Source organism: Salvia hispanica, chromosome 2, assembly GCF_029641045.1.
Source record: "Salvia hispanica isolate PSC_SH4W2 chromosome 2, Shi_PSC_v1, whole genome shotgun sequence".
NCBI classification, from domain to species: domain Eukaryota; kingdom Viridiplantae; phylum Streptophyta; class Magnoliopsida; order Lamiales; family Lamiaceae; genus Salvia; species Salvia hispanica.
Window position 1 is genome coordinate 24,985,461 of NC_142693.1, and position 27,840 is coordinate 25,013,300.

Here is a 27,840-nt window from a genome sequence, read left to right on the forward strand (position 1 = left end):
CCTTCAAACTTCCCAGCTTTGAATTAGGCAATCTAACAAACAGTTGGCGGATACTATCAACACATTCTGAAAAAGATGATATTTTAACAAATTGTTGCATATAAAAAATCAATATGTTTTGCGAATTATTGCATCTATCCATGGGAATTGGGATGTGATTAATATTCAATCCGCAAACGTTTCAGATAAACGAACCTTTTCAAGAATGTAAAACCAAGGTACTAAAAATGAGGTATAAATGCGTATTCAGGAAATGATTAGCAAATAAATTGTCAATAAATCAAATGTATATTAATTTTGAGCATATTTAATTTATATTTAATTATTAGCCTTTTTTTACATTGATCAATTTGTAGTTATTTATTTATTGGGCTTTGATTATAGAAATGGGCCTATGGCTACTATAATTAGGGCCGTTATGTGGAACCCAAGAGTATAAGTCCAATACGATAATTATTTATTACTCAAATAATTCATCATTCATTGTCAAAAATAATTATTTTATTTTGATATAATCATAAAAATTGTTATTTCACTTTATATATACTATCTCAAAATATATTAGCAAAATATATTAATTTAATAATCATATACTACTTGGCCGACAAATTCTCTACCCTACTCTCGTACTAAATCAATCATTTTTGTTAAAACTCGTATAGCATCAAAAATTCGTTTTATTATTATTATTATTATTATTATTATTATTATTATTATTATTAATTTAGTCAAATTCTGATGATTAGTCTTATAAAGCCATTAGCCAACACCTTCACCGCATCAGATATCGAGGTAGGATTAAGAGATTAAACACTAAATTAGTTTAAATTTTGAAAGAAAATTGGAGAATTGGAGTATGACGCTATGGATTGTGACAATGATTGGACTCTACACATGGGAGTTCTATGCCTACAGATTAAAGACTGCTTCAAAATGTTGAGAATGCATATATAACTACTATGATTTTCATACAAAAATGTTAAGCGCTTTGAAATTTTACCCGACTGGACATTAGTTTCAGAACGAAAAGATTATTTTTTCTGGTTCCCGAACTGGGGCATTTCTCCACAAGCTCAAGTACAATCCTCGAACGAATGATGAATAGTGAGAGATAAGAAAGGGGACAGAGATAGGTGAAGAAGATGATAATATGAAATTTATTTTTTATTTTTTAAATATAATTAAATCAAAACGATGTCGTTTTAATTGTCACATAAATTATAATTTGTCACGTCAGTTTTGATTTTTATTTTGGAAAAAAATTAGACAAAACTAAAATTTGTGTATCTGTATTCAAAAATAAAATTTAGAGAAAAAATCAGAAAAAGTTGAAAGCTCATGAATTTACGAGCAAATAACCCAATATTTGGGCATAATTAATTTCTAGGCTATTTTAAGGTTTGGGACCTTCTCAACTTTATGGGGCTTGTGGACGCACTGCTATATGTTGGGCTTTGATTATAATAAATAGGTATGGAACCAGCCCAATAACAAGGGCCCAATAGAAATTTTCAATACAGTTTTATAAATAGTTTAGTTTTATTTGTCTTGAAATATTCGTAAAATTTATTCATTTGAATTTTGTACATACCTTCTCAAAATAGTACCACAATCCACAATATATGAATTTATTTATCATTTATAGTATTTGACTGACCAATTTCACTACTTATAATGCATTTAAATTTTAATCATCATCATTAGTACTATAACTGTAAATCGATCATCTTTATTTAAATTTGTATGCCACCCCATTCAATGTATTTATTCGGAATGGATGAAAGGAATAATAATAACAACAACAAAGATAATGAATATCGGTCAAATTCTAGTATGTCTTGCACTTTTCAAATATTGAATTACAATTATATATTTACATTTTCGAGCATTCAAGATTAAATCAAGAGGAATTTTTGTTTCTTATGATCAATATTTTTTTTTTAAAATTTTAAAGAACTTACAATTAAAAGAAATGTTTGTTTTCAAAACTCCTTAAATTTGATTCTTTTACATAATTTGTGAAATGTAAACTTTTAGCTTAATGAAAAACTAATTACAAATTGCATTATATTTCAAAGTCTCTGTCCTTTTTGGTTCACTATTCCACATGGTAGGCCACTGCTATTAATGGAGTGACAAGTATATAATAGGAGTAGAAGCCATGTTAGACTATTCAGTGAAATTTCAACATCAAACGAATAAAATGAAGCTGTGGGTTCGCATCGAGATTTCAATAACGAGTAATCGACATGATGAGGGAACGTAGGGTTTGTGGCGGAACCCTACTAGGGTTTTCCTCCATACATTCGAAAATTTGGAGAGAAAGGGAAAAGGAGATTAAATACCGGATAAAGATTTAATCTTTGCTTATTTATTGTCATAGAATGTTAGAATTTGATTTTATTTCTTAATATAGGTAATCTCCTTGTAATTCTATAGTATATTATAAATACATGTACAGTCTTTGACATGAATTGATTAACGGAGAATATAATTATAAATATCATTTTCACTACTCAATCTGACGGTCTCACACCCGCTACTCTAACCACACACGTACGGTTCGATATTACTCTCCATAGAAATTTCTTATTTATTGAATTATGGCCCTCGCTATTGTTACCTTTAATCGGTTACGTTAACTTTTCTTATTGTGTCCATATGCAAAAACACTTTGCATTGTGATGTGATTTAAATATGTCTAAAGAATTTTCTTCAAAAAAAAAAACAAAGTTAGAAATATGTGGTGTGATTTAATAAAAACAAAGTTCGAAATATGTGGTGTGATTTAATAAAAACAAAGTTAGAAGTATGTGGTATGATTTAATAAAAAACAAAGTTAGAAATATGTGGTGTGATTTACTGAAAAACGAAGATAGAAATATGTGGTGTGATTTACGAAAATGAAGTGAGATATTTTATCGTTAATTATTTGCATTTTTTTGGTGTGGAGCTAATTTAGTAATTTTTCTATATAATATATTGTTACAAAAAATACGAAAATAATGTTAATAATGTCTTAATTTATATTTGAATGAAAAACGAACACTATTATATGTAGGCTAATTCTTGGGAAAATCATATCAACTCTTTATTTTTATATCAGGGTCCAAGCCTTCATATTTATTAGGGTGCATATACACATTTAATGTTTCCTAATATTGATATTTAGATTTCCTCTATAACTATTACAGTACCTACAATTAAGCTTAGATTCAATCATTCATTTTATTTTCTAAATCTGACTCTAGTAGGAGTATGTAATAACTTACACTGGGCAATATTGCACATACTACACTGGGTATGATCAAATGATATCCCAAATAGATTCACCTTAAAGAGTTTGAGGGAGGGTGTTGGAAATTGAAACTAAAAATATATTACAACTATCTCACATCGTAGTACAAAGAGAACTGAAATCACTATATAAGTCTCGTGGGCCCCTCCTCCTATAACCAATTGATTTTAGGATGGAACCCATGGATTTCTATTACTCCGTAAAGTTATTTAGCAGATAACACAAATTCACTAATAAATTCAATTTTTTGTTCAATTTTCCACATGGTAGGCCAATGCTGCATATGGTGTAGACTTCAAGAGTTTACTTCAAATATTTAAAGCCAGTGCGTGCACTCAAGTATTCCCCCCATAAATATTGCAATGGCAGTTTCTTCGCTTCTATCCATCATCATCTTCTTCTTCTTGTTTATAATATTTGTCGATGGCCAATGCCTCGATGATCAAAAAAAGTTGCTACTTGAGTTGAGGAGCGAATTCAAATTCAGTTCCACGCTTGCATGTGGTTTTGGGATTTGGAATGAGACAGGTGATTGTTGCGAATGGTACAGCGTGGAATGTGATGACTCGGGGCACGTTATCAGTTTGCACCTCGACTGGGGCATCTCCGGCAGAATTGGTGAGTCGTCAGCCCTTTTTCAGTTGACATACTTGTCGGAGATTATCCTCTCAAACAATGACTTCACCACAACTCAGATTCCTAACCAATTCCATCATCTCCCTAATTTGGCATACCTTGATTTGGAAAACTCTGGTTTCATGGGACCAATTCCATCCACGTTGGCCAACCTAACTCAGTTAGTTGGACTCTACTTAAATAATAACTTCCTCACTGGTTCAATTCCTTCATTTCATAACTGCAAGAATCTTAAAATTATAGGCCTTAGTCATAATAATCTAATGGGCTCACTTTCTGACTTGCATTTTAAAGGTCTTCAAAACCTTTCTAGTATAGATTTAAGCTACAATTCGTTGAATGGCACCATTCCTCTCCATCTTTTTGTTCTGCCTTCAATTGATTCTCTTATTCTATCCAACAACCAATTCAGTGGACAAATCAATGAAGTAGTTCCCATTATAAAACACTCCAACCTTAATATCCTAGATTTGGGTAGTAATAGGATAGGAGGTCCTATTCCTAACTTCTTCTTCCAGCTTCGAAACTTATCAGATCTCAGGCTTCCCGACAACTTGTTCAATGGAACTTTTGAACTGAATAAGATTCAAAGTCTGACAAGTCTTTTTGAACTTACACTTTCTAACAACAACCTGTCAGTTGACACAACTAACATGAGTTCAAGTTCCTATAATTTAATAGGGTTGCAACTGTCATCTTGTAATTTATATGATTTCCCAGATCTTAGAAATGCATCCAGTTTGTTTGTTTTGAACCTCTCAAACAATCATTTGCGAGGGGATATTCCTAGTTGGATTTGGGAAACCAAAAAGACCTATTTGGACCTTTCTTTTAATCTTCTGACAGGTTTGAAAAAGCCTCCAATCTCTTCAAATTTCATTGATTCTACTGTCTTGCTCGCAAACAATCGACTAACTGGAATGATTCCATCCTCCTTCTGCAATGCATCTTTTTTTCGTGATCTCGACTTTTCATTCAATAACTTGAGTGGTAGCATTCCTCCTTGCCTAATAAAAAAAAATCTTGTGAGTCAAGTGCTCAATCTTAGGGGAAACAAAATCAGTGGTGTTATCCCCGATCAATTTTCTAGTGGGTGTGACCTAGAAACCTTTGATGTTAGTAACAACAACTTAGGCGGGAAGGTTCCTATGTCTCTGGGAAATTGCACGAGCTTACTGGTGATGAATGTTGCAGACAACAACCTTGAGGGTAGTTTCCCTTGCATGTTGTCGTTTAGCTTGCGCATCCTTGTCTTGCGCTCCAACAGATTCCAAGGAGACTTGAGATGTAGTAAGAGTTGGCCCGATCTTCAAATTCTGGATATATCTTCAAATAGTTTCAGTGGCCATTTGAATTTGCTAAACTTCTCGAGTTTGAGAGGAATGATGCTAGAGAATTCGACACATCTCAATCGCTCAAACTCTCATTTTCTAGGTGATGATGGTTTTCCAGGTGCTGATATTTACTACCATAACGAGGTGACATTAACGGTCAAGGGATATGAGGAGAAGATTGTGAAGATTTGGCCTGACTTTACATGCATTGATTTGTCTTCCAATCATTTTGAAGGAGAAATACCAGATGGAATTGGTAATCTCACCTCACTCTATCTTCTCAACTTATCCCGCAACTCTCTCACTGATGAAATCCCAAGATCATTGGGTGCCTTGGCAGAGCTTGGATCGCTCGACCTCTCTTCAAACAAGCTCACCGGGAGAATTCCAGATGAGCTTGCCAAACTCGATTTCCTATCATTCTTGAATGTGTCTTACAATCATCTCACTGGACCGATCCCAACTGGCCGCCAGTTTCAAACGTTTTCGGCAGATTCATTTGAAGGAAACGCAGGGTTATCTGGATTCCCACTCAACGGAAGTTTCAACAACCGTGGTCCACCCGGTCCATCACCATCAGAGGATTCAAAATCAAAAGATGATGAGATTGAGTGGGAATATGTGTTTGTTGCGTCTGGTTATGTTGTGGGAATAGGAAGCGTCGCGTGGACACTGTTATGCTGCAGAAGGTTGAGAGAAAGATACTTTGAGAAGATAGAAGAGGTTGCTGACAAGATATTTTATGAGATTGGAAGGAGAAAGAGACATGAAAGAAGAGTAAGGATAAGAGAGGAGAGAAATGCAGTTAGAAGAAGGCATCATCAGTGAGGTTGAGCAATTTGGTTTGTGTTTAATTAGCATAAGAAATTTGATGTAAAACTTTTCTATTAGCATTGTGTGATTGTGTTTTTGTAATATGACTCTTATTTTATAAATAGATCAAACAATTTGATTGTGTACTAATCTGCTCTTTGGAATGCACTATAATAGTTATAATTAACTAAAACATAATCAAAGCCAATTCACACCTCTTAAGAATTTCGTCAAACACCTTCTGCTCCTTCAGATTCCAGCTTTCAATCAGGCAATCTAACAAACAAATGGCAGATAATATCAACACATTTAGATAAAGATATTATTTTTACGAATTACTGTATATCGATTTTCAATCCAGGTTTTTTAAAGAAAATTGTTTCAATAAACGTACCTTTTCAAGAATGTATTACCAATGTACTTAAAAATGAGGTATAATAGTGTATTTACAAAAGAATCAAATGAATATTAATTTTTGGGCATAATTAATTTCTAGGCCTTTTTAAGGTTTGAGACCTTCACTACTTTATTGGGCTTGTGCACGCACTTTTTATATATTGGGCTTTGTTTATAATAAATGGGCACGGAACCAGCCCAATTACTAGGGCCCAAGAGAAATTTTCATTACAATTTTTAAAATAGTTTAATTTTAATTGTTTCGAAATATTATGAAATTTAGTAATTTTAATTTTGTTGATACTATTTCAAAATATTACCACAATATATTTTTTTTTCTATCATTTATAGTATTTGGCAGACCAACTACCTATAGTACATTTATTCGTCATTATTAGTACTATAACATTAAATCGACCATCTCTATTTAAATTTGTAAGCCTACCCATTCAATCTATTTCTTTTTAAATTCTTATAATTTCCATATACTTTATTAGTATATATCGTTATTATATATGATCAAATTTGTTTCTTTTTTAATTCTTATAAATTCTATGTTATCGTCCATCTAATCAAATAAAATGTGAATGGAATGAGTTAGTGGAAGGTGGAACCATATTACCATTTATGGTAAAAGGGAACCGGGACTTCTATTTGCGGAAGGACTAAAATGATAAAACGGAACTCCTATTCGCGGACGGAGGGAGTAGAAAATAGTCCTCGGTTCAAAAGTTATGTAAATGTTATTTTTGAAATTTTCTCTCCCTTATGGAAACTGTCGATTAAATGAAAAACAAGTCAACTATTATAAAATGACAATCGTATTTAAAAAATAACTGAAAATGATTATAAGCTGCCAAAACTATTGGATTTTAGTCCAACTAATAAAGTATAATGGAAAGCTAAGAACAGTAAATGGAAAATTGCAATAAATGTTTCTTGCATACGTATAAAAGAGGATGATTCCTTCTCGTCCCCAAATAACTACTCATAAAAAAGACAAGAATGGAAGACTTTTCAAGAGTAATTTAACATTTATTGAATTGTAATCCAGGTAGGACTATGGCAACGGTACAATCACAATATAACATTCAAAACATTTATTCCTAATTTTTGAACAATTAAATTATTCTCTTTTAATTATAATAAAAACTAGTACATTAACACATCAACAGAACTAATCAATAAAAAATATAAGTTATATTTTAAAAATTAAAGAATACTATAATCACAAAATATTTTATTTTATTCATGTGAATTCACAACTGTTATCTAAGTCGCGCGCTTAATAAACTATACGTCCCAAATAGCTTTAAATTCAAAGATTACTATAAATCGTGCTATACGACAAAGACCGTACTTTTCCTCACAAAATTCTGCAGCGGTTGTCTTCAGTGTCCTTTAGTAAATTATGTCTCCACGCAATAACTTGCGAGCTATGTAAAATGGATAGACCATATCTTGGAAATCTTGGATATCAGGCGTGAGATGTAATCAACCCAATAGTCAAACACGCCTAATAACTGGAATTATATAGGGTTTCATAACACATCTTATGAGATCGGAATTCACTGGTTGAAGAAGGTCGTTGTCGCCATTTAGGTTAAATAATGAAATCGCACAACAGAAAATGGTCGAAATGGAGGCAAAGAGATAAAATAAGGATAGAGGCTTATTTATATACTTTCCAGTACCATTGACCGATAGTGGATTAAGTCGACAATGCATGTTCGACCCGACCTAGGTCTATCCCATATTCTTAAAAAACTCATTTGATACCCGTGAAAATGCAAACATTACTACGTACTTTAAAATAATGCCGCATAAAATCTTGTGTTCGTATTAAAAAATCGGTCATATTCGATTGGAATGAGGGAGTAATTGATGATAAAGATGTAAATAAATAATAGTAATGCTTTTAAATTCAAGTTTGATACTCGTTATTCTCGAAGGAGGAGGGTGAGATACAGAATTGTTACAAAAGTATAAGCGGAAATGCATAAATTTGTAACTTAATGACTCACTATATATATGACACTCATACACTCCATTTCTCTTCTATCCTTCAACATTTCTTGCTTTGATATCGATTTCAATGTCAAGCAAGTATCCTTATCACACACCACACACTCTAATTTCTTGAGCCTCTTGGACAAAATCCACAACCCAATTTGGGTAAAAAATCTCCAAAAAAACCAATCCAAAATCCCTTTCAACATTTCATTTCTCCTATGTGTAATCCCTGAAAGCCATTCTCAAATCTTGCTCTCTTTTCCATCAAAATACCCAACTTTTTTTTTCCTGGTTTGTGCCTTTTAGTGCACTTTTTCATCCGGGCTTTTAAATAAAAGTTTGAGACTCAGTTATTCTCGAGGGAGAAGGGTGAGATACAGAATTGTTACAAAGTACAAGGGGAAATACATAAATTTGAAACTTATGGAAACACTATATATATAACATTACCAATACAACATTTACAATTAGTAACTGCTCATCTACACACACTCACACACTCCATTTCTCTTCCATCCTTCTATTTTTCTTGCTCTTTTGCATTAAAAAAACCAACTTTTATTTTCCTGTTAAAAGAGGTTTCTTGCCACCAATTACGTGTGTGTTGTTTGTGGGTGTGGTGTAGTTTTGTAAACAATATAATCTTGGGGATGGAAACGGGGCAGGACATTGTGGTGGCGGCGATGGGGGCTCCTCCGCCGACCTCTTTGGCACCTGGGTTTAGGTTTCATCCAACAGACGAGGAGTTGGTGAGGTATTATTTGAGGAGGAAAGTTTGTGGGATGCCTTTCAGGTTTGAAGCAATTAGTGAAATTGATGTCTACAAATCTGAGCCATGGGAGCTTGATGGTATGAAAAGATTCAATCTTTTTATATTTTTTTGAATAATTGTTGATTCATGCTTTGTTTGATGTAAAGTTTTAGTCTTTGAATATTTCTGGTTTTTTTAGGTTTCATGCTCTGTGAATGAGTGTTCATGTTCGTGTGCGTGTGCGTGTGCGTGTGCATGTGCGTGCGCGTGCATGGTGCGTTACACACATTTGTCGATTTCTAACTAGCTTCTGTATTGTAATGATAATCTTGTTTTCTAAATAGAGCATTCGTTGCTGAAGACGAGAGATCTAGAGTGGTTCTTCTTTAGCCCTGTGGATAAGAAGTACGGCAGTGGATCCCGACTCAACCGCGCCACAGGGCAAGGGTACTGGAAGGCGACCGGGAAGGACCGGCCGGTGAAACATAAGAACGAGTCCATTGGAATGAAGAAAACGCTTGTTTTCCCCAGCGGACGTGCCCATGATGGAAAGCGGACTGATTGAGTGATGCACGAGTATCGGTTGTGTGACACAAAACTGGGAAACGCCGGCGTTCTACAGGTGTGTATCGATTCCTAGTGATTTAATTGATGCAAACTTTAAAAAAAATGAAATTCTTGTCTTTGTTTGTCAATTAGGATGCCTTTGTGCTCTGTAAAATCTTCCACAAGAGTGGCGCCGGACCACCTAATAGGTACCAATAAGCCCCATTTATCGAAGAGGAATGGGATGAGGACGCCCCGCTTGTGGTCCCCGGGGAAGTCATGGAAGATGGCGTGGCAAATGGCGATGAGGTGCATGTTTTGTTCATTTTGGTGCAAGACTTTCTTTTATGGTTTAGATTGTTGATTAATTGCGTCGAAATTTATGTTTTCGATTAGCCTGTCTTTCCCATTCGATCGATTTACACGTTTAAAAGCACTGTTTTCCTAACAATCTCTCTCAAAATGTGTTGCAGGATGTGCAGCCTCTCATTGCCCCGGCCGACACCCCCAGCGTCCCTCTCCTGTCGAAGAGGGATCCTGCACCCGAACCGGAGCACCTCTCGCTGGACATCGGCAAGAGACCAAAGCGCGATGATCCAAACTTCAGCATCGCCAACGGATCCGAGGACTCCAACTCGACAATGATGATGACGAAAACCAACTCCCCGCTTGTAGAGATCCCCCTTCTGGAGACCCTAGGCGCGAGCGACAACCTCCCGGGCAGCACGCCCACGTTTAACTCGGCAGAACTGGAAAAATCCGTCCCTCCCGGCTACCTTAAGTTCATCGGCGACTTGGAGAAAGAGATCATCGACATCTCGATGGACAGGGAGAGGCTGAAGATTGAATTGATGAGAGCGCAAGCTTTGATCGACATTCTTCAATCTCGGGTCGAGGCCTTGACAAAGGAAAACGCGGAGCGTGAAAGACGTGAATAGGAACGTAAATTGCGATTACTGAATTTGAGGTTGTTGTAGGCAATACATAATTTCATACCTCTCTTCAAAATTTTCGTCAAACACCTTCTGCTCCTTCAAACATCCCAGCTTTCAATTAGGCAATCTAACAAACAGCTGGCGGATACTATCAATACATTTACAAAAAAAATGATATTTTAACAAATCATTGCATATAAAAAATCAATATGATTTGCGAATTATTGCATTTATCCGCAAACTTGATTAGATAAACGAACCTTTTCAAGAATGCATAATATAACCAAGGTACTAAAATTGAGGTACAAATGCGTATTTAGAAATGATTAGCAAATAAAGGGAAATAATCGATTGGTAACTCATTAGTCATCATAAATTAACACTAAATCTTAATCATTAGATTAGAAGATCTAGTGGTTGAAAAAATGTCACGGATTAGATTTTAATTATTAAATAAACTTAAAGAGTATTAATGTCAATTCTCTCGTATCCAAATCATCACAAAACTTTCAATTAATGTAACTCTCTCGATTTAAATTATTTTTTGGCAAAAAGTATATCAAATTAAAGATAATTTTATAAGGATGCCAACGAGATTTCAATTGCATATATTCCGACGATGTTCGGTTGATGAAATTTGATAAATTATATTTCAATTTTCGTAATAACCAAATTTTATCAATAAATGCAAAAAAAATTCTCAATATAGTGTATACAAAATCTCAATATAGTGTAGGTAAAATAACAATAAAAATGTATTTATATTTTCTTGTCCTTGTGTTGATATGCTCATGTTATATTGTTGATATTTGTAATATACTATGTTGATATAAAAAAACACTCACGAAAATTATCATATGATATTATATTGACGATATTATCCTTTTGTTGATATTTTGTCTACTATTTATTGAAATTTGTGAGTATTAATCTCATCCACTCATTTCAAAATCTAAGGGTGTAGATTTATTCTTAGTTTTGGATTATGGTATTAAAATCATTAGAAGAGGACCCACCAAATAAATTGTCAATAAATCAAATGTATATTAATTTCGAGCATATTTAATTTATATTTAATTATTAACCTTTTTTACACGGGCATGTTAGGGTGTCACCACCCCTTAAAATAACACCATACCACAATTCCTAGCAAATCATTTGTACACGTGGACGAATAATAAGCTGCCATGTGGCAAAAAAAATAAATAAATAAAAATCTGAAAAAGACGGCCAGCAATTTGTTGGTCTTTATCCAGCAATTTTTCTTGTCCAGCAATATCCGACACACTATACAACAATCTATAGATTGCTGTGTAGTGTTTGTAATATTGCTGTGTAGCGTTTATAATATTGCTGTATAAGTGGTGTCACAGTATCACTTTAAGAGGGGTTGTCATTTTAACACAAACCTTTTTTTACATTGATCAATTTGTAGTTATTTATATATTGGGCTTTGATTATGAAATGGGCCTATGGCTACCAGCTCAATAACTAGGGCCATTATCTGGAATCCAAGAGTAAAAATCCAATACGATAATTATACTTTGTCAAAAATGATCAATATTTCATTTTGATGTAATCATAAAAATGTTTATTTCACTTTATATACTGAGATTTAATATTTTATTTTCATGCAATCATAAAAATGTTGATTTCACTTTATATACTGAGATGAAGTATAAATGTACTATTTCTACTCATACATTACGTCAACCATTTTAATTAAAATTCCTATGGCATCGTATGAAATCTACCTAAAATTCGACTCATGGGATAAATTAAAAAAATTAAAACTTCGTAATTTAATTAGTGGATTTCGAATTATCAACGTGCAATAACTTGGTACACCACAAGCAAGATCCAATACCCTTAAACGTGCAATACACAATTATTTAGGGCTCATGCCAATAACTTGCCTTCCATCAATCTTGACTTAAAATAAGTTCTTCTCTACATATTTGAAAAACTTTCTCCTTTAATCTAATTTGCTTTTTAATAGGAAACAAATAGATATAGGCTTTAATCACCTTCCTTCCCTTCACGGTGATGGTGGCGGTGGGGAAGGAGGCAAATGGAGGCTGAGGAGGAAGTGGCGGCGCCGGTGGCATGTAATGACCGGTCGCCGGTTGCCAAAGGCAAGCGCACCAAGAGACAGAGGCCTCATTCTCTTAGCCCCAGCTTCTCCGTCGCGGTGGACAGCCCCACCACCGCGGAGGACGCTGCCCGATGCCTAATCCTCCTCTCCCGTGGCCATTTCCTTCACGGCGAAAAATCTAACGAAAATTCCAAATAAAACAACGTCCACCCTCAATTCACCGAAGGTGGCACGTACACATGTAAGACGTGTGATCGCGTCTTCTCGTCGTTCCAAGCCCTTGGAGGCCATCGGACGAGCCACACGAAGCCAAAAAACGATAAGAAATCAGTGTCGTTCCACGACTCCGACAACGACGATTTTCCTTTGTCGAAGAAAAAAGTCCCACCTTCTCTCTCCCTGCACACCGCTGCCGGTGACGGCAGAGGGAGGCGGATTTCGTCACTGAGGGTCCACGAGTGCTCGTATTGTGGGGCAGAGTTCGCCTCCGGACAGGCCCTCGGCGGGCACATGAGGCAGCACCGGTCCGGGCCAAAAAGGCCGAGGAACGGGCTGGCGCTGGAGCTCAACTTTCCGGCACCGGAAGATGAGAGCCAGCGGTTCAAATACGAGGAGGCTCAATTATTTTTGACACATTGATCTCCTAATGCAAAACTAATTCGATAATCAATTCTTCTAAATTTTTACTTATGCTTTTTTTTTTTTATTCTTTTACTTCTAATATCTAAATTGAGTTACTTCTTTCTTTTAATTATTATTGTTGTAAGTATTGCTTCTTCTTAGGCACTCATTAGGCAATATCATAACAATGTTAATATTTGCGAAATGAAAATTGAATTTATTTGAATTGTTTTTTTTTTCATTGCTTATATTGAATATGATTATACCTTGTTGGAATAAGACTTTAACATCATTTTTACATAAAATTCTGAAATAGGGTATACAGACAAAGAGGCATAAATTTGCTTTGGAAAAGCAAGTGATTAGTTTTGACTTACTCCCTCCGTCCCCAAAGAATATGCACTTTCGATTCGACACGAATTTTAATGCAAAATTAGTAAAGTAAGAGATAAGTAGAGAAAAAAACTAATTAAAGTATTATGAGTGGAGAATGAGTCACACTTTAATAGAGAGAAAAACATTTCCAAAATTAGAAAGTACATATTTTTGTGGGACGGACTAAAAAAAGGAAATAATGCATATTCTTGTGGGACGGGGGGAGTATTAATTTATTATTACGTATAAAATGGGTTTAAGAAAATAATCTATGACGTGAATATTATATCCTCTTAGTATAAAGCAAGTGTCTAAACTCAAGTATTTCCTACCGTGCGAATTTCAAGTCATCGTGCGAATTTCAAGTCATTCTTTCGTGCGAACTGAATACAAAGTCTTTTACCGAAATAACATCATTTACTGTGACAACTTGATCTTTGAATTGGTCATGATAAATTAGGATGCTATTAATGTGACAAAATGATCTTTCATTAATAAAATGATCTTTTGTGCGAATTTCAAGTCATTATTAAAATGATCTATCAACACCTTTCGGGAGAGATCGATGCTATTGAGATCCTTGATTAAGCCGACACTAATCGGTTTTAGCGTATCCAGCATCATGAAGTGGTCTGAGACTAGATGGGATAAATCATCATAGAAGAAGTCGTGAGAGAAGGGAAGAGGAGGACCGTTTATCGTTTGCATTGTTGAGACGGCGTTGGAGAGTTGAGCGGAACTCGAAGGAGATGAAACTGTTGTCATAGTAGCTGCGGACAAAATCTACCGATTTCTCATTATTCGAATCTTCCTTCTGCAGAGAAGGAAATAACAAAGCGAATGGTTGAGATTAAAGCTATATTAATGCAGCAAGGGATTTTCTTCTTCTCCCTGCCTCGACGATCAGAAAAAGCTCCTACTTGAGCTCACAAGTGAATTAAATACAATTCTTCTAGTTCAACTCCACCTTTTGTGAATTGGAATGAGACAGGGGATTGTTGCGAATGGAGCAACGTGGGATGTCATCAACCCTGTTCTGGTTGACATACTTGTCGACCCTTGACCTCTCACGCAATGACTTCACCACCAGTCAGATTCCTGACCAATTCCATCCCGAAAATGGCATACCTTCGTCTAGCGAGCTTTGGTTTCATGGGATCATTTCCATCCACTAGATCTCCTCATCTAATGGCTACGATTTGGTCTTAATTTGTGATTGCTATTTAATTAGAAATTGATCACTCTCCAAATCTAATAAACCCATATAATTAGTGAAAAATGTGTTTTTTTTGTTGATTTTTGTTATACATGGAATATTAGCTTGTTTGCTGATCATGTACATGAGATGTTATTAAAAATACTAGTAGAACAAATTAAGAACATACGAAAACAACTCTCACTTATTTAGACCAAAACACGCATACACATACATAAACACAAAGTACATATTTACACCAAAAAGAAACTGCTTATAAAGAAAACTTTATTGTCTCTGACTTGATTCCTTGCTACCATTCTTGCACACCTTCTATTCATGTCTCTTCTAATGAATATGTCTTCAACAACCTCTTCTATTTTGCCGAAGTATTTCTCTCTAAACCTTCTGCACAATAGGAGCCATACAATGCTTCCGAATCCCACAACATATCCAAATGCAGCAAATACATATTCCCACTCAATCTCCCTCTTCGCTTCCACATCTTCATGTTCTCGCAGTGATAGCTCATCAGTATGATTGCACCTTCTGTTGAGAGGGAAACCACATAGCCCTGGATTTCCTTCAAAGGATTCAACTGAAAATGTTTGAAATTGGCGGCCTTTTGAGATCATTCCGACCAGCTTATTATATCCACATTGGGCGATCGCGGTGCCTTAACTGTTCATCACTACGTAGCACCATTGCCCTCCAACTAGAGAAGTCTATTGATTCCAACTTCCACTAAAATGGTTCGAAGATATATCCCGAACTTGAAGATTTTCCCAGCTCCTATGACATCTCACTTCTCCATAGAATGTGTTGGAGTGCAAAACAAGAACACGCAACCTGGACGATAACATGCAAGGGAAGCTATCGTTGATGTCATTGTTCCCCACGTTCATCAACTCCAACCACATGCAACGTTCAAGAGACTTTGGGATCTTCCCGGTTAAAGCATTATTTATTGTTAAGCTCCAAATATTGAAGCCTACAATCCCTGGAAAAAATGTGGAATGCTACCGCTGAGGTTGTTTTTTCCCAAACGCAAGCCTCGGATGTTTCCAACTAGGCAAGGGGGGTATGCTGCCACTTAACTTATTGCCAGACAAGTCAAGAGCATAGAGGTTTGTGGCATTGCAGAGGGATGTTGGAATCGATCCACTTAAACTGTTATTCGCGAGAAACAAGTACCAAATCTTGGATTCAAGTGGAATGGGAAGATGCAACTCACCCTTAAGCTGAGTAGAGTGAATGTATAGGAACTTGAGAGAAGCAGGAATGTTGTATGGCTTTTGCAAATTTGTTAGAAGATTAAAGGAGAGGTCCAAATACAAAATTTTCTTCTCCAAATCCAACTTGGAATCTCCCCTACAAAATGATTGTTGGAGAGATCCAATAGCTCTAGATCCAAATGCTTGATCAAATCAGGAAATTTGGACAAGTTACACGAAGCCAGGTACAACGCTTTTAATCCGTATGAACTTGAATTGACGTTGCTAGAATCTAATTCCGACAAGGGGTTGTAAGATAGACTAAGCAATGTAAGATTGGGAAGGCTTCGAACGTTGGAAAGTTGAAAAGTGCCATGAAACTGGTTGTTGCTAAGGTCAAGTTCCAACAACGAAGGGAGAGCAAAGAGAAAGCGGGGAATGTTGCCAGAGAATGAATTATTCGACAAATCTAGATGAACTAGATTGGAATGACCTTTGAATACCGTAGGAGAAAGTGATCCCGAGAAAAAGTTACTTGACAAATCTGTTAATTATGGAGCCTAATCTCCTACCACATTTAGGATTTGTTTCCTAGAAGTATATTTCCTTGTGATAGATTTATTCCATAGAAGATATTTCCTTATGGAATATATTTCCTAGTTTTACTAGAATTAGGGCTCCCTATTGTGCTTATAAATAGAGGTGCTCCCTCATTGTAAAATCATCATGATATTATATAGTGAAATCCCTGGCTTGGCATCGCCCCCAGACGTAGATACATTTTGTATCGAACTGGGTAAACAATTCGCTGTGTTCATTCTCCTTCATATTCGTGACTGCCTGTGTTTATATTCCAACAACTGGTATCAGAGCCTAAGGTTTAAGAGACAGAAATCACGACGGGGATCGACGGGAAGATTGCTGAAGTTCGACGGATCTGATTTCGGATTTTGGATGATGCAGATTGAGGATTACTTGTACGGTAAAGATCTGTTGAAACCATTAAAAGCCAAACGCGAAAAGATGGAACCGGAGGAGTGGGAGCTGCTGGACAGAAAAGCGATGAGCGCGATTAGGCTATCGTTTTCCAAGGAGGTGGCTTATCACACGACTGCGGCAAAGTCGACGAAGGAGATGATGAAGATCTTGGAGGATATGTATCAGAATCCATCAACGGCAAACAAGGTACATTTGATTAGACGATTGTTTAGTTTTAGAATGCAAGAGGGAAAGGAGGTGCAACAACATCTCAACGAGTTCAACATGATTACTTCGCAATTGAACTCTGTTGATATTAAATTCGCTGATGAAATTCATGCCCTAATTTTGCTATCGTCCCTGCCTGAGAGTTGGGCTGGCACAGTGACAGCAGTTACAGAGACAAACCTGGCAGTTGACAGAGTAAGAGATCTGATGATTGGTGAGGAAGTTCGCCGGAAAGAATCAGGATCTTCTACTTCTGGTTCAGTATTGAGTACAGAACAGAGAGACAGATCGAAGGGAAGGCAAAATCGTGGAAGATCAAAATCCAGAGGAAGGAGCCAATCCAAGAAGGATTTGGATCGAGTTAAATGCTGGAATTGTGATGAGTTTGAGCACTTTAGAAATAAGTGTAAGGCACCGAAGAAATATAAGAATAAGGATCAGAAATAGAAGAATACAACAAACGCTACCATGTCGGATGATGATGGCGAGGCGTTGGTCCTAAGTGTGAGTAGTCCGATAGAATCGTGGGTATTGGATTATGGAGCATCGTTCCATTCATGCAACAATAAGGAGGTAATGGAAAACTACGTTTCTGGCGATTTAGGAAAAGTATATATGGCTGATGACGAGCCCTTAGATATCATGGGAAAGGGAAACATGAAGGTAGTGACATCCAATGGATCCGTAATAAAACTGAATGGAGTCAGACACATTCCTGGATTACAGAGAAACTTGATTTCGATTGGGCAGCTTAATGCAGAAGGGTACACAGTAACATTTGGCTGCAGCAATTGGAAGATTACCAAGGGAGCTATGATAGTAGCTCGAGGTAAGAAGGAGGGTACGTTGTATACCACAATTAACTCCAAAGATTGCATTGATCTTGCAAGTGAAGCAAATAATGCAGATTTGTGGCATTGTCGTCTTGGCCACATAAGCGAGAAAGGGATGAAGATAATGTGCTCAAAAGGTTTACTGTCGGGCCTGAAAACAGTTGAAGTTGGCCTATGCGAGGATTGCGTGTTTGGGAAACAGAAAATGGTGTGTTTCTCAAGAGGAGGCAGAAAATTGAAGACGCAAAATTTGGAGTTGGTCCATAGCGATCTATGGGGACCAGCACATGTGAAGTCCCTAGGAGGCTCTGAATATTATATGACATTCATCGACGACTCCACTCGAAAGGTATGAGTTTATTTTCTGAAGAGTAAATCTGATGCGTTTGATACTTTCAGGAAGTGCAAAGCTCTTGTTGAAACTGAAACCGGGCTGAAGGTGAAGTGTCTAAGATCCGATAATGGAGGAGAATATGAACTTGCAGAGTTCAAGGAGTTTTGTGCAGAGAATGGAATTCGCATGGAGAAGACTGTGAAAGGAACTCCACAGCAGAATGGAATCGCGGAGTGCATGAACAGAACGTTGAATGAGCGAGCAAGATGCATCACGTTGAAAAGTGGATTACCAAAGAATTTTTGGGCAGATGCAGTCAACACAGCTGCGTTCCTAATCAACAGAGGTCCATCAGTTCCGTTGGAGTTTCGGATACCCGAGGAGGTTTGGACAGGAAAAAAGGTGAATCTATCTTACCTACGTATCTTTGGGTGTGTTGCTTATACTCATGTTAGTTCTGCTGAGAGAATTAAGTTGGATTCCAAATCTATTAAGTGTACGTTCATTGGTTATGGAGGCAATGAGTTCGGTACTTTGGGATGAGCAGAACCGTAAGGTTATTCGCAGTAGAGATGTCGTTTTCAATGAACAGGTATTATACAAGGATAGATTGGAGGCGTCGAGTTCCAGCATTTCTGAGCCCCAAGTAGTCGAGCTAGACATCTCAAACTCGAGTGGGAGCAAGGAGAGTCAGAATGCTGAAGAGGTGCTTGAAGAAAAACCAAACACTCCACCACCGATTATTTCGCTGCCTAAACAGACTAGAGAGCGACGTGCACCTGATAGGTACTCGCCCTCTAATTTCTATTTGTTACTTACTAATGGTGGTGAACCTGAATGTTATGCAGAGGCAGGAGAAGGCCCTGATAAACGAAGGTGGAAAATTGCCATGGATGACGAGTTTGCCTCTCTTCTCCTGAATGGCACATGGGAGCTTGTGGAACTTCCAAAAGGGAAAAAGGCATTGCATTGCAAGTGGGTCTATCGAATCAAAGGTGAAGCTGATGGTAGCAAGCGCTACAAGGCTCGGCTGGTTGTCAAGGGATTTGAGCAACGATACGGTTTTGATTATACAGATGTCTTCACTCCTGTTGTGAAACTGACTACTATTCGTTTAGTGTTGAGTATGGTAGTTGCAGAAAATCTATTGTTACATCAGATGGATGTAAATACGACATTCCTTCATGGTGATTTGGAGGATGAGTTGTACATGACTCAGCCTGAGGGATTCGTAGTAAAAGGAAAGGAAAATCTTGTGTGCAAGTTGAAGAAGAGCTTGTATGGTTTAAAGCAAGCTCCAAAACAGTGGTACAAAAAGTTTGATGGATTCATGATGAAGATTGGCTATAAAAGATGCTACGCTGACCATTGTTGTTACTACAAAAGGTTTGACAAGAGCTATCTTATCCTGTTATTATATGTTGATGATATGTTGATCGCAGGAGGTAATCCAAAGGAGATGGATAAGTTGAAAAGATAATTGTCTGAACGATTCTCCATGAAAGAGCTTGGAGAGGCTAATCAAATTTTGGGCATGAGAATCGAGCGTGACAAGGTGGCAGGAAAATTGTATCTTTCGCAAGCTGCTTACATTGGTAAGGTTTTGGAAAGATTCAACATGGATAATTCGAAGACACTAAGTGTGCCTTTGGGCAGTCACTTCAAGCTGTCGAAGAAGGAGTCGCCGAGTACAAAAGAAGAACGTGCTGAAATGAAGAAAGTTCCTTATGCTTCAGCAATTGGCAGTATTATGCATGCAATGGTGTGTACGAGGCCTGATATTGCACAAGCAGTGGGAGAGTGAGTCGGTTCATGGGTGATCCGGGCAAGCAACATTGGGAAGCAGTTAAATGGATCCTTCGATACTTGAGAGGTACTACAGAAAGAGTCTTATGTTTCAATGGCAAGAATGTCGAGTTGGCAGGTTATGTGGATGCAGACTTGGCGTCCAATGATCTTGATGGGAGAAGAAGCACAACCGGGTATGTATTTACTTATGGTGGTACTGCTATTTCATGGACTTCTAAGTTGCAGAAGACCGTTGCTTTGTCTACTACGGAGACTGAATATGTAGCTGCTACGGAGGCAAGCAAGGAGATGGTGTGGTTGCAGAGTTTCTTAGATGAACTTGGAAAGGAGAACAAGAGTAGCAGACTCTACGGTGATAGTCAGAGTGCTATTTTCTTGGCAAAGAATCCAGCGTTTCATTCTAGGACAAAGCATGTGGAGTTGAAGTATCATTACATTCGACACCTAGTGGAAATGAAAATCTTGCAACTTGAGAAGATACTTGGAAGTGAGAATCCAACATACATGTTTACTAAGGTGGTGACCTTAGAGACATAGCTTCAATTGGCCTTGGAACTTGAAGAGAATGTTAGGCGATGCTAAGCGGATGCAGAGATGAGATCACAAGGATATGGTGGCATAGGAGTTGTTAGTCTCCAAGTGGGAGATTGTTAATTATGGAGCCTAATCTCCTACCATATTTAGGATTTGTTTTCTAGAAGTATATTTCCTTGTGATAGATTTATTCCATAGAAGATATTTCCTTATGGAATATGTTTCCTAGTTTTACTAGAATTAGGGCTCTGTGCTTATAAATAGAGATGCTCCCTCATTGTAAAATCATCCTGAAATTATATAGTGAAATCCCTGGCTTGGCATCGCCCCTAGACGTAGATACACTTTGTATCGACCTGGGTAAACAATTCGTTGTGTTCATTCTCCTTCATATTCGTGATTGCATGTGTTTATTTCCCAACAAAATCGACATGAACCAGTTTGGTTAGGTTAGCAAAGGTAGATGGAATCGAACCCTTTAAACGGCTCTTAGCAAGAGTCAAAGTGATCAAACTAGGAAAATTGGACATCAAGTCAAGAGTGATACCGATGAAAGATCGTTATGATCTAATTGAAGAATGGAAAGAGAGCGCAATTGCCAAAACGACCTCTCCAAAGGGCCGGATAGAAAACAATGGCTCAAGCTCAGAGTGGTGAGGCTGGGTAAATATGATGATACAATGTGGCTCCATTTTTGCCTTTCGTGAAACGAAGTAATATTGACATGATCAAGATAGAGCTCTTTAAGCCCTGTTAGATTATGGACAAGCATCTCCAAATTTGGGTGCTCAAGGCTAATAGTACTGCGAAAGTCGCTGGAGATATCGAGACTAGCCAATTTGGTTAACAGTGAAATTTCGGAAGGAACTTGCCCAATAAAACCAGCATATGACAAATTCAAGTATGTCAAATAAGTCAGATTGCTGATACCTTTTGGAATGGCATCATTGAAGTAATTGTAGGCGAGGTTAAGCTTCTGCAGATATTTAAATCTGAAGAGGCTCGACGAATCCCCAATTCCACCAGAAATGGCCTCATCATCGAGGTGCAAAGTAACAACGTAGCCAGAAGCATCACACTCAACACCGTTCCATTTGCATCACTCATCACTTTCATTCCAATGCACTAGTTTTGTCGAAAGAGAAGAATCGAAGATCAACTCGTGCTTGAGTTGAAGCAACAAGATCTCCTGATGGCGAAGGCATTTGTTATTATAAGAATGAGCAGTGGAAATGAAGGAAGAAATCAGTATACAAATGAACAACAACTTTGGTAGCATTGTGAAAGAGGAAATGGATAATTCTTGTGTGTACATACTAACTTGCACTTGAGATAGCATGTTGCTTTAAATAGACAATCACGGTTTACTTGAAGTGAATAAATTTAAAATTCTGCTTTTAAATATACATATATCATACAAATTAATATTAAAAAGTTTGAATAAGTACCAATTTTTTTCGACTAAGAAGTGCAAATTTAGTTATATTGTTGTGGTTATGTTTTTAAATAAACAATCTATATTCTGTAAATTCCACAAGTAGTCTTATACTCCCTCTGTCCATGAAAAATAGAACACTTTGTGAATGACACGAGTTTTAATGTAGAATTGGTAAAGTAAGAGAAAAGGAAAAAAAGTAAGAGAGAAGTAGTGTTAGTGGAATGTAGGGTCCTTTTTCTTAGTAAGAGAGACGAAAAAAGTAAGAGAGAAGTTGTTGAAATTTGAAAACTTTTCTTTTGTGAATGTGTTTTATTTTTTCGTGGACAACCAAAAATGACAAATGTACCATATTTTTTGTGGACGGAGGAAGTATGATTTGGAATCGAAGAAAATGAGAGAATACATTTGTGGTTTTAACCAAAGCCACATGGAGTGAACTTGTTGTCCTTTAAAGTTCTACTCCAAGAATTAGAAAAAATTATACACCTTTAGTTCTGGCTCTGGAACTTTGAATGGTCATATTAGATTAATTGTTAATGTGACAAAAACATAATTTCTATTTTCATAATTATGTGGAAACGATTAGAAAAATAAAAAACGACTTGTATATTATTTTCTTTTCTTTTTTACTCTTAGAGTTTATAAAAAATTGTAGTTTTTGGTGACGTTTGGTATGCTATACAAAATAATATTGACATACAATATGGAATAAGCCAAAATAGTTGTTTAAGATTAAATTAGTTAAAGGGCTGAGGTGGGATAACTGATCGTGAGAAAAATTGAAATCTTAGCACTGTAGCAGCCCGGATTTCTAGGGTATAATAAATACGGCGACCTTTACCAAAACAGACTTAAAAGCAATAAGAACATAGGCTAGGGTTTCATTTAAAGAGATTTCACCAAGGTATTAAACAAACTATCAAGCAATAAGTCAACAGTTTAATCAAGAAAATCAATGAAGAATAGATATCATAAACTACGATCAAAAGTCAAGGGTTCGACATAAATTCAACAAAACCACAATATGTCTCAATCTTCTAATTCAAAGGGAATAAGTTCGGAATAACCAAATGATACTAAAGTGTTTCAAAAAAATTCAGCGGAAGCAACCAAGAGAAAGTGAAGCCATGTATGAAGACACGACTATACTCGAAGTTCAAAATATCCGTCTTATTTAATTAATGTGCTCAACACCCGCCACCGCTCGTCGCCGTTCAACCTGCATATAAGGAAAACACATGCAGGGCTGAGTATTTTGAAATACCCAGTGAACTCGTTGCCAAAACATTTTATTAGTTATGTCACCCTTACCATAGTGAACTCGAGTTTTTGCAGTTATCAAAAGAAATATCATCGAGTATCACAAAAATAAATTTCATAGACTGGCCAGTCAAACAAACTCCCCACTTTCTCAACAATCCATCAATCACAACATTTCCATAGTGTGACGAAAGTGTGGCCACACTTTTCACCCACGAGACCGGCCGACTAGCAAGGACGGCTCCCGATCCCACCGTGTACACTAGCCTGATAGGGTTTGCGGCCCTACTAAGTCCCGAATTCGTTTATACATATCCATAGCCCTATAGCCCAATGGAGCGAACTCACAAACTAGGCATCAGGCGCACAACATCATCAAAACAATCACAGGCATGGCATAACAGTTTAAACCACCCTTATCTCTCCACATTCATAAATTTGCAACATAACAGAGTTTAAGAATAAAGCCCACCTTGACTGCTTAGATTTCAAGTACGTTTCTCCATTTTGTTATCCGGCTTCGCAACCAAGGTTTCACCTTTTAATCACATACGCACATATCATGTATTAGTTTCAACATCAACTCCTAAATCATGCATGTCTCAACGCTTCCCCTTTTTTCCACCGATCCGGTTCACATTTATCATTCAAAACCAAGACACGTTCATCATATAATTTATACACTCAACAAATTTTAGATCTATCATCGACTTATGTCACACATGAGCGTTATTCATACGTCACATACACACACACACGCACACATGCACACGCACTTCCTATATACCATTTATCCCACTTTCACTCAATCTAGATGCATGAGGGTTCAAAAATACCGATTAATCGGTTAGATGGAGAAATATTATTATATAGGTACCTTTTCTTGCCAAAACGAACGGTAGAAACAAAGCAGAGACTTGATTCTTCAACAATTCTTGAGGCTCAAACTCTAATTCTTCTCAAAAGATGAAGAATTATTGGAGAAAAGTAGAAGAAAATTGAGAGAGAGTGGAGAAAGGGAGGAGGCGTGTGGTTTGGGGGTAGGGGGCGAAAATTTTGGGGGTTAGGGTTAGGTTTTGCTCTTATTTATAAGGTTCAATAAAATCTTTAGGTAATTAAATATAATACTCCCTCCGTCCTAGATAATTCGTCCCAGTTTTTCATTTCGGTCCGTCCCACATAATTTGTCCCACTTCACTTTTACCATTATTGGTAGTGGACCTCATATTCCACTAACTCATTCCTACTCACATTTTATTATAAAACTAATATATAAAGGTAGGACCCATATTCCACTAACTTTTTCAACCCACTTTTCATTACAATTCTTAAAACCCGTGCCCGGTCAAAGTGACCCGAATTATCCGGGACGGAGGGAGTATTTGGGAAGATTTGATTCTTCACAATTAAATAAAACAAATATTGTGGAGTAGAGAGGAAGAAACAAAATGGCGTGAATTAGGGTTTTCAAGCTAGGGATTTTCGAAAATCCTAGGCTATTTATTTAGCCAAGATTTTGTTTGGTATATTTTTTCGGAGTAGAATAAAATATCACGGAGCAAAATAAAAATAATAATCCTCCCATTAAAATTGGAAATAGGCATGCAATTGGGTTCTCCCATAAGGAATAGATTTTAAATATTAACTAAAATAAGATATGGGAAGATCTCCTTGAGGTATGGTAAGATTTGCTAGAATATTTATATTTATGTATGGAAGGAATCAAATAAGGGATCAATTAAACAAATAAAATAATTCCTTCTTCCCAAACTTAGGTGATTTTCAAAAATCACCATAGAATAAATATGGGTGTCGATTTTCTCATTGAGAAATAGAGAATAATTGGGTTTTGGATTTAATTTGGATAAATATCCCAAGAATTAAATTAAATCCGGAAAAATAGGATTTCTCTCCAATAATATAAAGGGGTTCGAAAATTTCAAAAATGAAAATGTGGTTAAAGTATTTATGGAAAATATCCTAATAATCTCACTCACCCTTAAACAATTAAATCACCACATAATTTCACCTTAAATTCAAATATTCATAAGCCACGTCATATACTCAACGAGTTTGACTTTTCAACCCAACCTCAACCCTAGACGCAACTTGGTCATAAAACTCATGAAATAAATTCATTCATCATTTAATTCACGTCTCCCACGTCATCAATAGTATTAAATGAAATTTTACGGCTCTAAAATTAGGGTTCGAAAAAGTGGGGTGTTACAAGCACTGTCGAGACCGACATAGACATATAATCATAGGATAATCGAACAAGAGATAAGAATAAATATAAGCTATTGTGATAAGGGTTAACCTCTTATCAAGTCGAGAAATAGAAGAAAGTCACGAGGAAACCGAGCCTCGTCGATCAATCCAGAGAGATAAGTGTTTATGCGATAAACTAAGTAAATAAAGGCAAATAATTGTTATTTCATTGATTGATTCCAAAAGATAACAATAGCCCTTTTTATAATATTAATGCTAACTTAACCAAGAAAAGATATGAAAATTCCTAATTTATCTAACTAAATAATGCAACTATGATTAATAATCAAATACTGAATGTATCATATTGTCCAATAGTGAGAATCGAATGGGGACTTTTTGAATAGGGAGGGATTCAAATCTAAACTTCTTATTGTATAAACTCATATACTACATCAATATACTCACACCGTATGGACTTTCTAATTTTGGAAGCTTCTTTCTCTCTAATGAGGTGGTAAGTATTCTCCACTAATAATACTTTAGAATCTTTTTCTTTCTTTCTCTCTCTTACTTTTCTAATTATGCATTAAAATCCGTGCCGAATCAAATGTTCATATTCTTTGCCCTTTGGATAGTAGTTATTTTGCAAATATATTTAGAATTGCTAATGATTAAATTCATTAATTTCTTTTAGAGCTGCAAAGACTTAGCAATTCACTTGAAGTCGTTTGAGTCAGTCATTTTGTTATAATTAATGGACAATATGAGAAGTACTTGACGGACTAATTATTATATAAAGACAGTATTATATCGTTTTCTTTCTTGTAAACTTTGTAGTCTTATTTAGAAACTTTGCAATGCCAATTAAAAAAGGCTTGTGATTTTCCAAAAAAAAAAGAGTGAATTACATATTTAGGACTTATACTTATCACGACGCGCGTTTGCGGTCCCTGTACTTACAAAATATTATTTGCGGTCTCTATACTTGTATTTATGCACGTTTTAAGGTTCTTTTCCTTCTTTGACATTTTTTAAGACAAAAATACCCCCAAATAAATGAAGGGCAAATTTATATATTACTATTTTCTCTCATTTTTCTTTCTTCTTCATATTTTTTCTTTCTTCTTTTTGTAAATGACTTGTATAATTACAACAAAAATTGAGATGATATTTGAAGAAGGATATTAGACAAATCAAATATTCAGCTAAGAAGTTTATTTTACATTATTTTGTTAGAATTGCGAAGAGATATTTCTGATGTGAGAACCCACATAAGTCGCGGGCGCTGCGCACTTGCTAAATACACACAACCAAAATTACCATAATTTCATACATTCCATTTATCGCTTATTATTCCTCACTTTACGATTGATTAGATTCAAATATTCACTTGTTGAAATTCGTCGTTCAAATTTTTAATCTTTTATTTACGGATCATTACTTATAATACTCCACATTTGAAGCATAATCACAAATACTCTAGTGTGATGAAGAAAAATGACGTGAAAATATAAAATTTATCATCATATGATTAAATTTCTCAAAAAATTTAACAGAATACAAGGAAATAAGATTAACAAACCCATAATTTTAGTTCTAATTTTATTATAGACAAAGGAAAAAGAAAGAAGGAGGATGAAAGAGAGAAAATAGGGTATAAATTTTTTCTTTGGGGGTATTTTTGTCCAAAAAAAGATCAAAAAGTGAAAAGAACCTTTAAACGTGCATACGTACAAATATAAGGACCGCAAATGATATTTTGTAAGTATAGGGACCGCAAACGTTCGTCGTGATAAGTATAGGTCCTAAATATGTAATTCACTCCAAAAAAAAACAAAGGAAATTAGATGACTTTTGAAATGCGAGGATGACTTGACGAATGATTATTAAAGTTGTATCATCAAATTAATCATGACTTTATATATACTCAAAATAAATTATCCTTAAGTTGAAGCATTCTTCTGAAAATTTTATGCATATTCCGAGTACA

General features: G+C 36.1%; 1 protein-coding gene and 3 pseudogenes across 1 annotated transcript; 3 read left to right on the forward strand and 1 right to left on the reverse strand.

Annotated features, from left to right (window-relative positions):
- Positions 1-3,600: 3,600 nt before the first annotated feature.
- LOC125212291 (receptor like protein 26-like) lies at positions 3,601-6,231 on the forward strand. Its single transcript, XM_048112414.2, has one exon. The coding sequence runs from the start codon at positions 3,661-3,663 to the stop codon at positions 6,094-6,096; it is 2,436 nt and encodes an 811-aa protein (XP_047968371.1). The 5' UTR covers positions 3,601-3,660; the 3' UTR covers positions 6,097-6,231.
- Positions 6,232-9,140: 2,909 nt separating this feature from the next.
- Positions 9,141-10,725, forward strand: LOC125190148 (NAC domain containing protein 50-like; annotated as a pseudogene).
- Positions 10,726-12,793: 2,068 nt separating this feature from the next.
- On the forward strand, positions 12,794-13,507 carry LOC125190156 (zinc finger protein ZAT5-like; annotated as a pseudogene).
- A 7,841-nt stretch (positions 13,508-21,348) lies between these two features.
- On the reverse strand, positions 21,349-22,217 carry LOC148931903 (receptor-like protein 6; annotated as a pseudogene).
- Between the last annotated feature and the right edge of the window lie 5,623 nt (positions 22,218-27,840).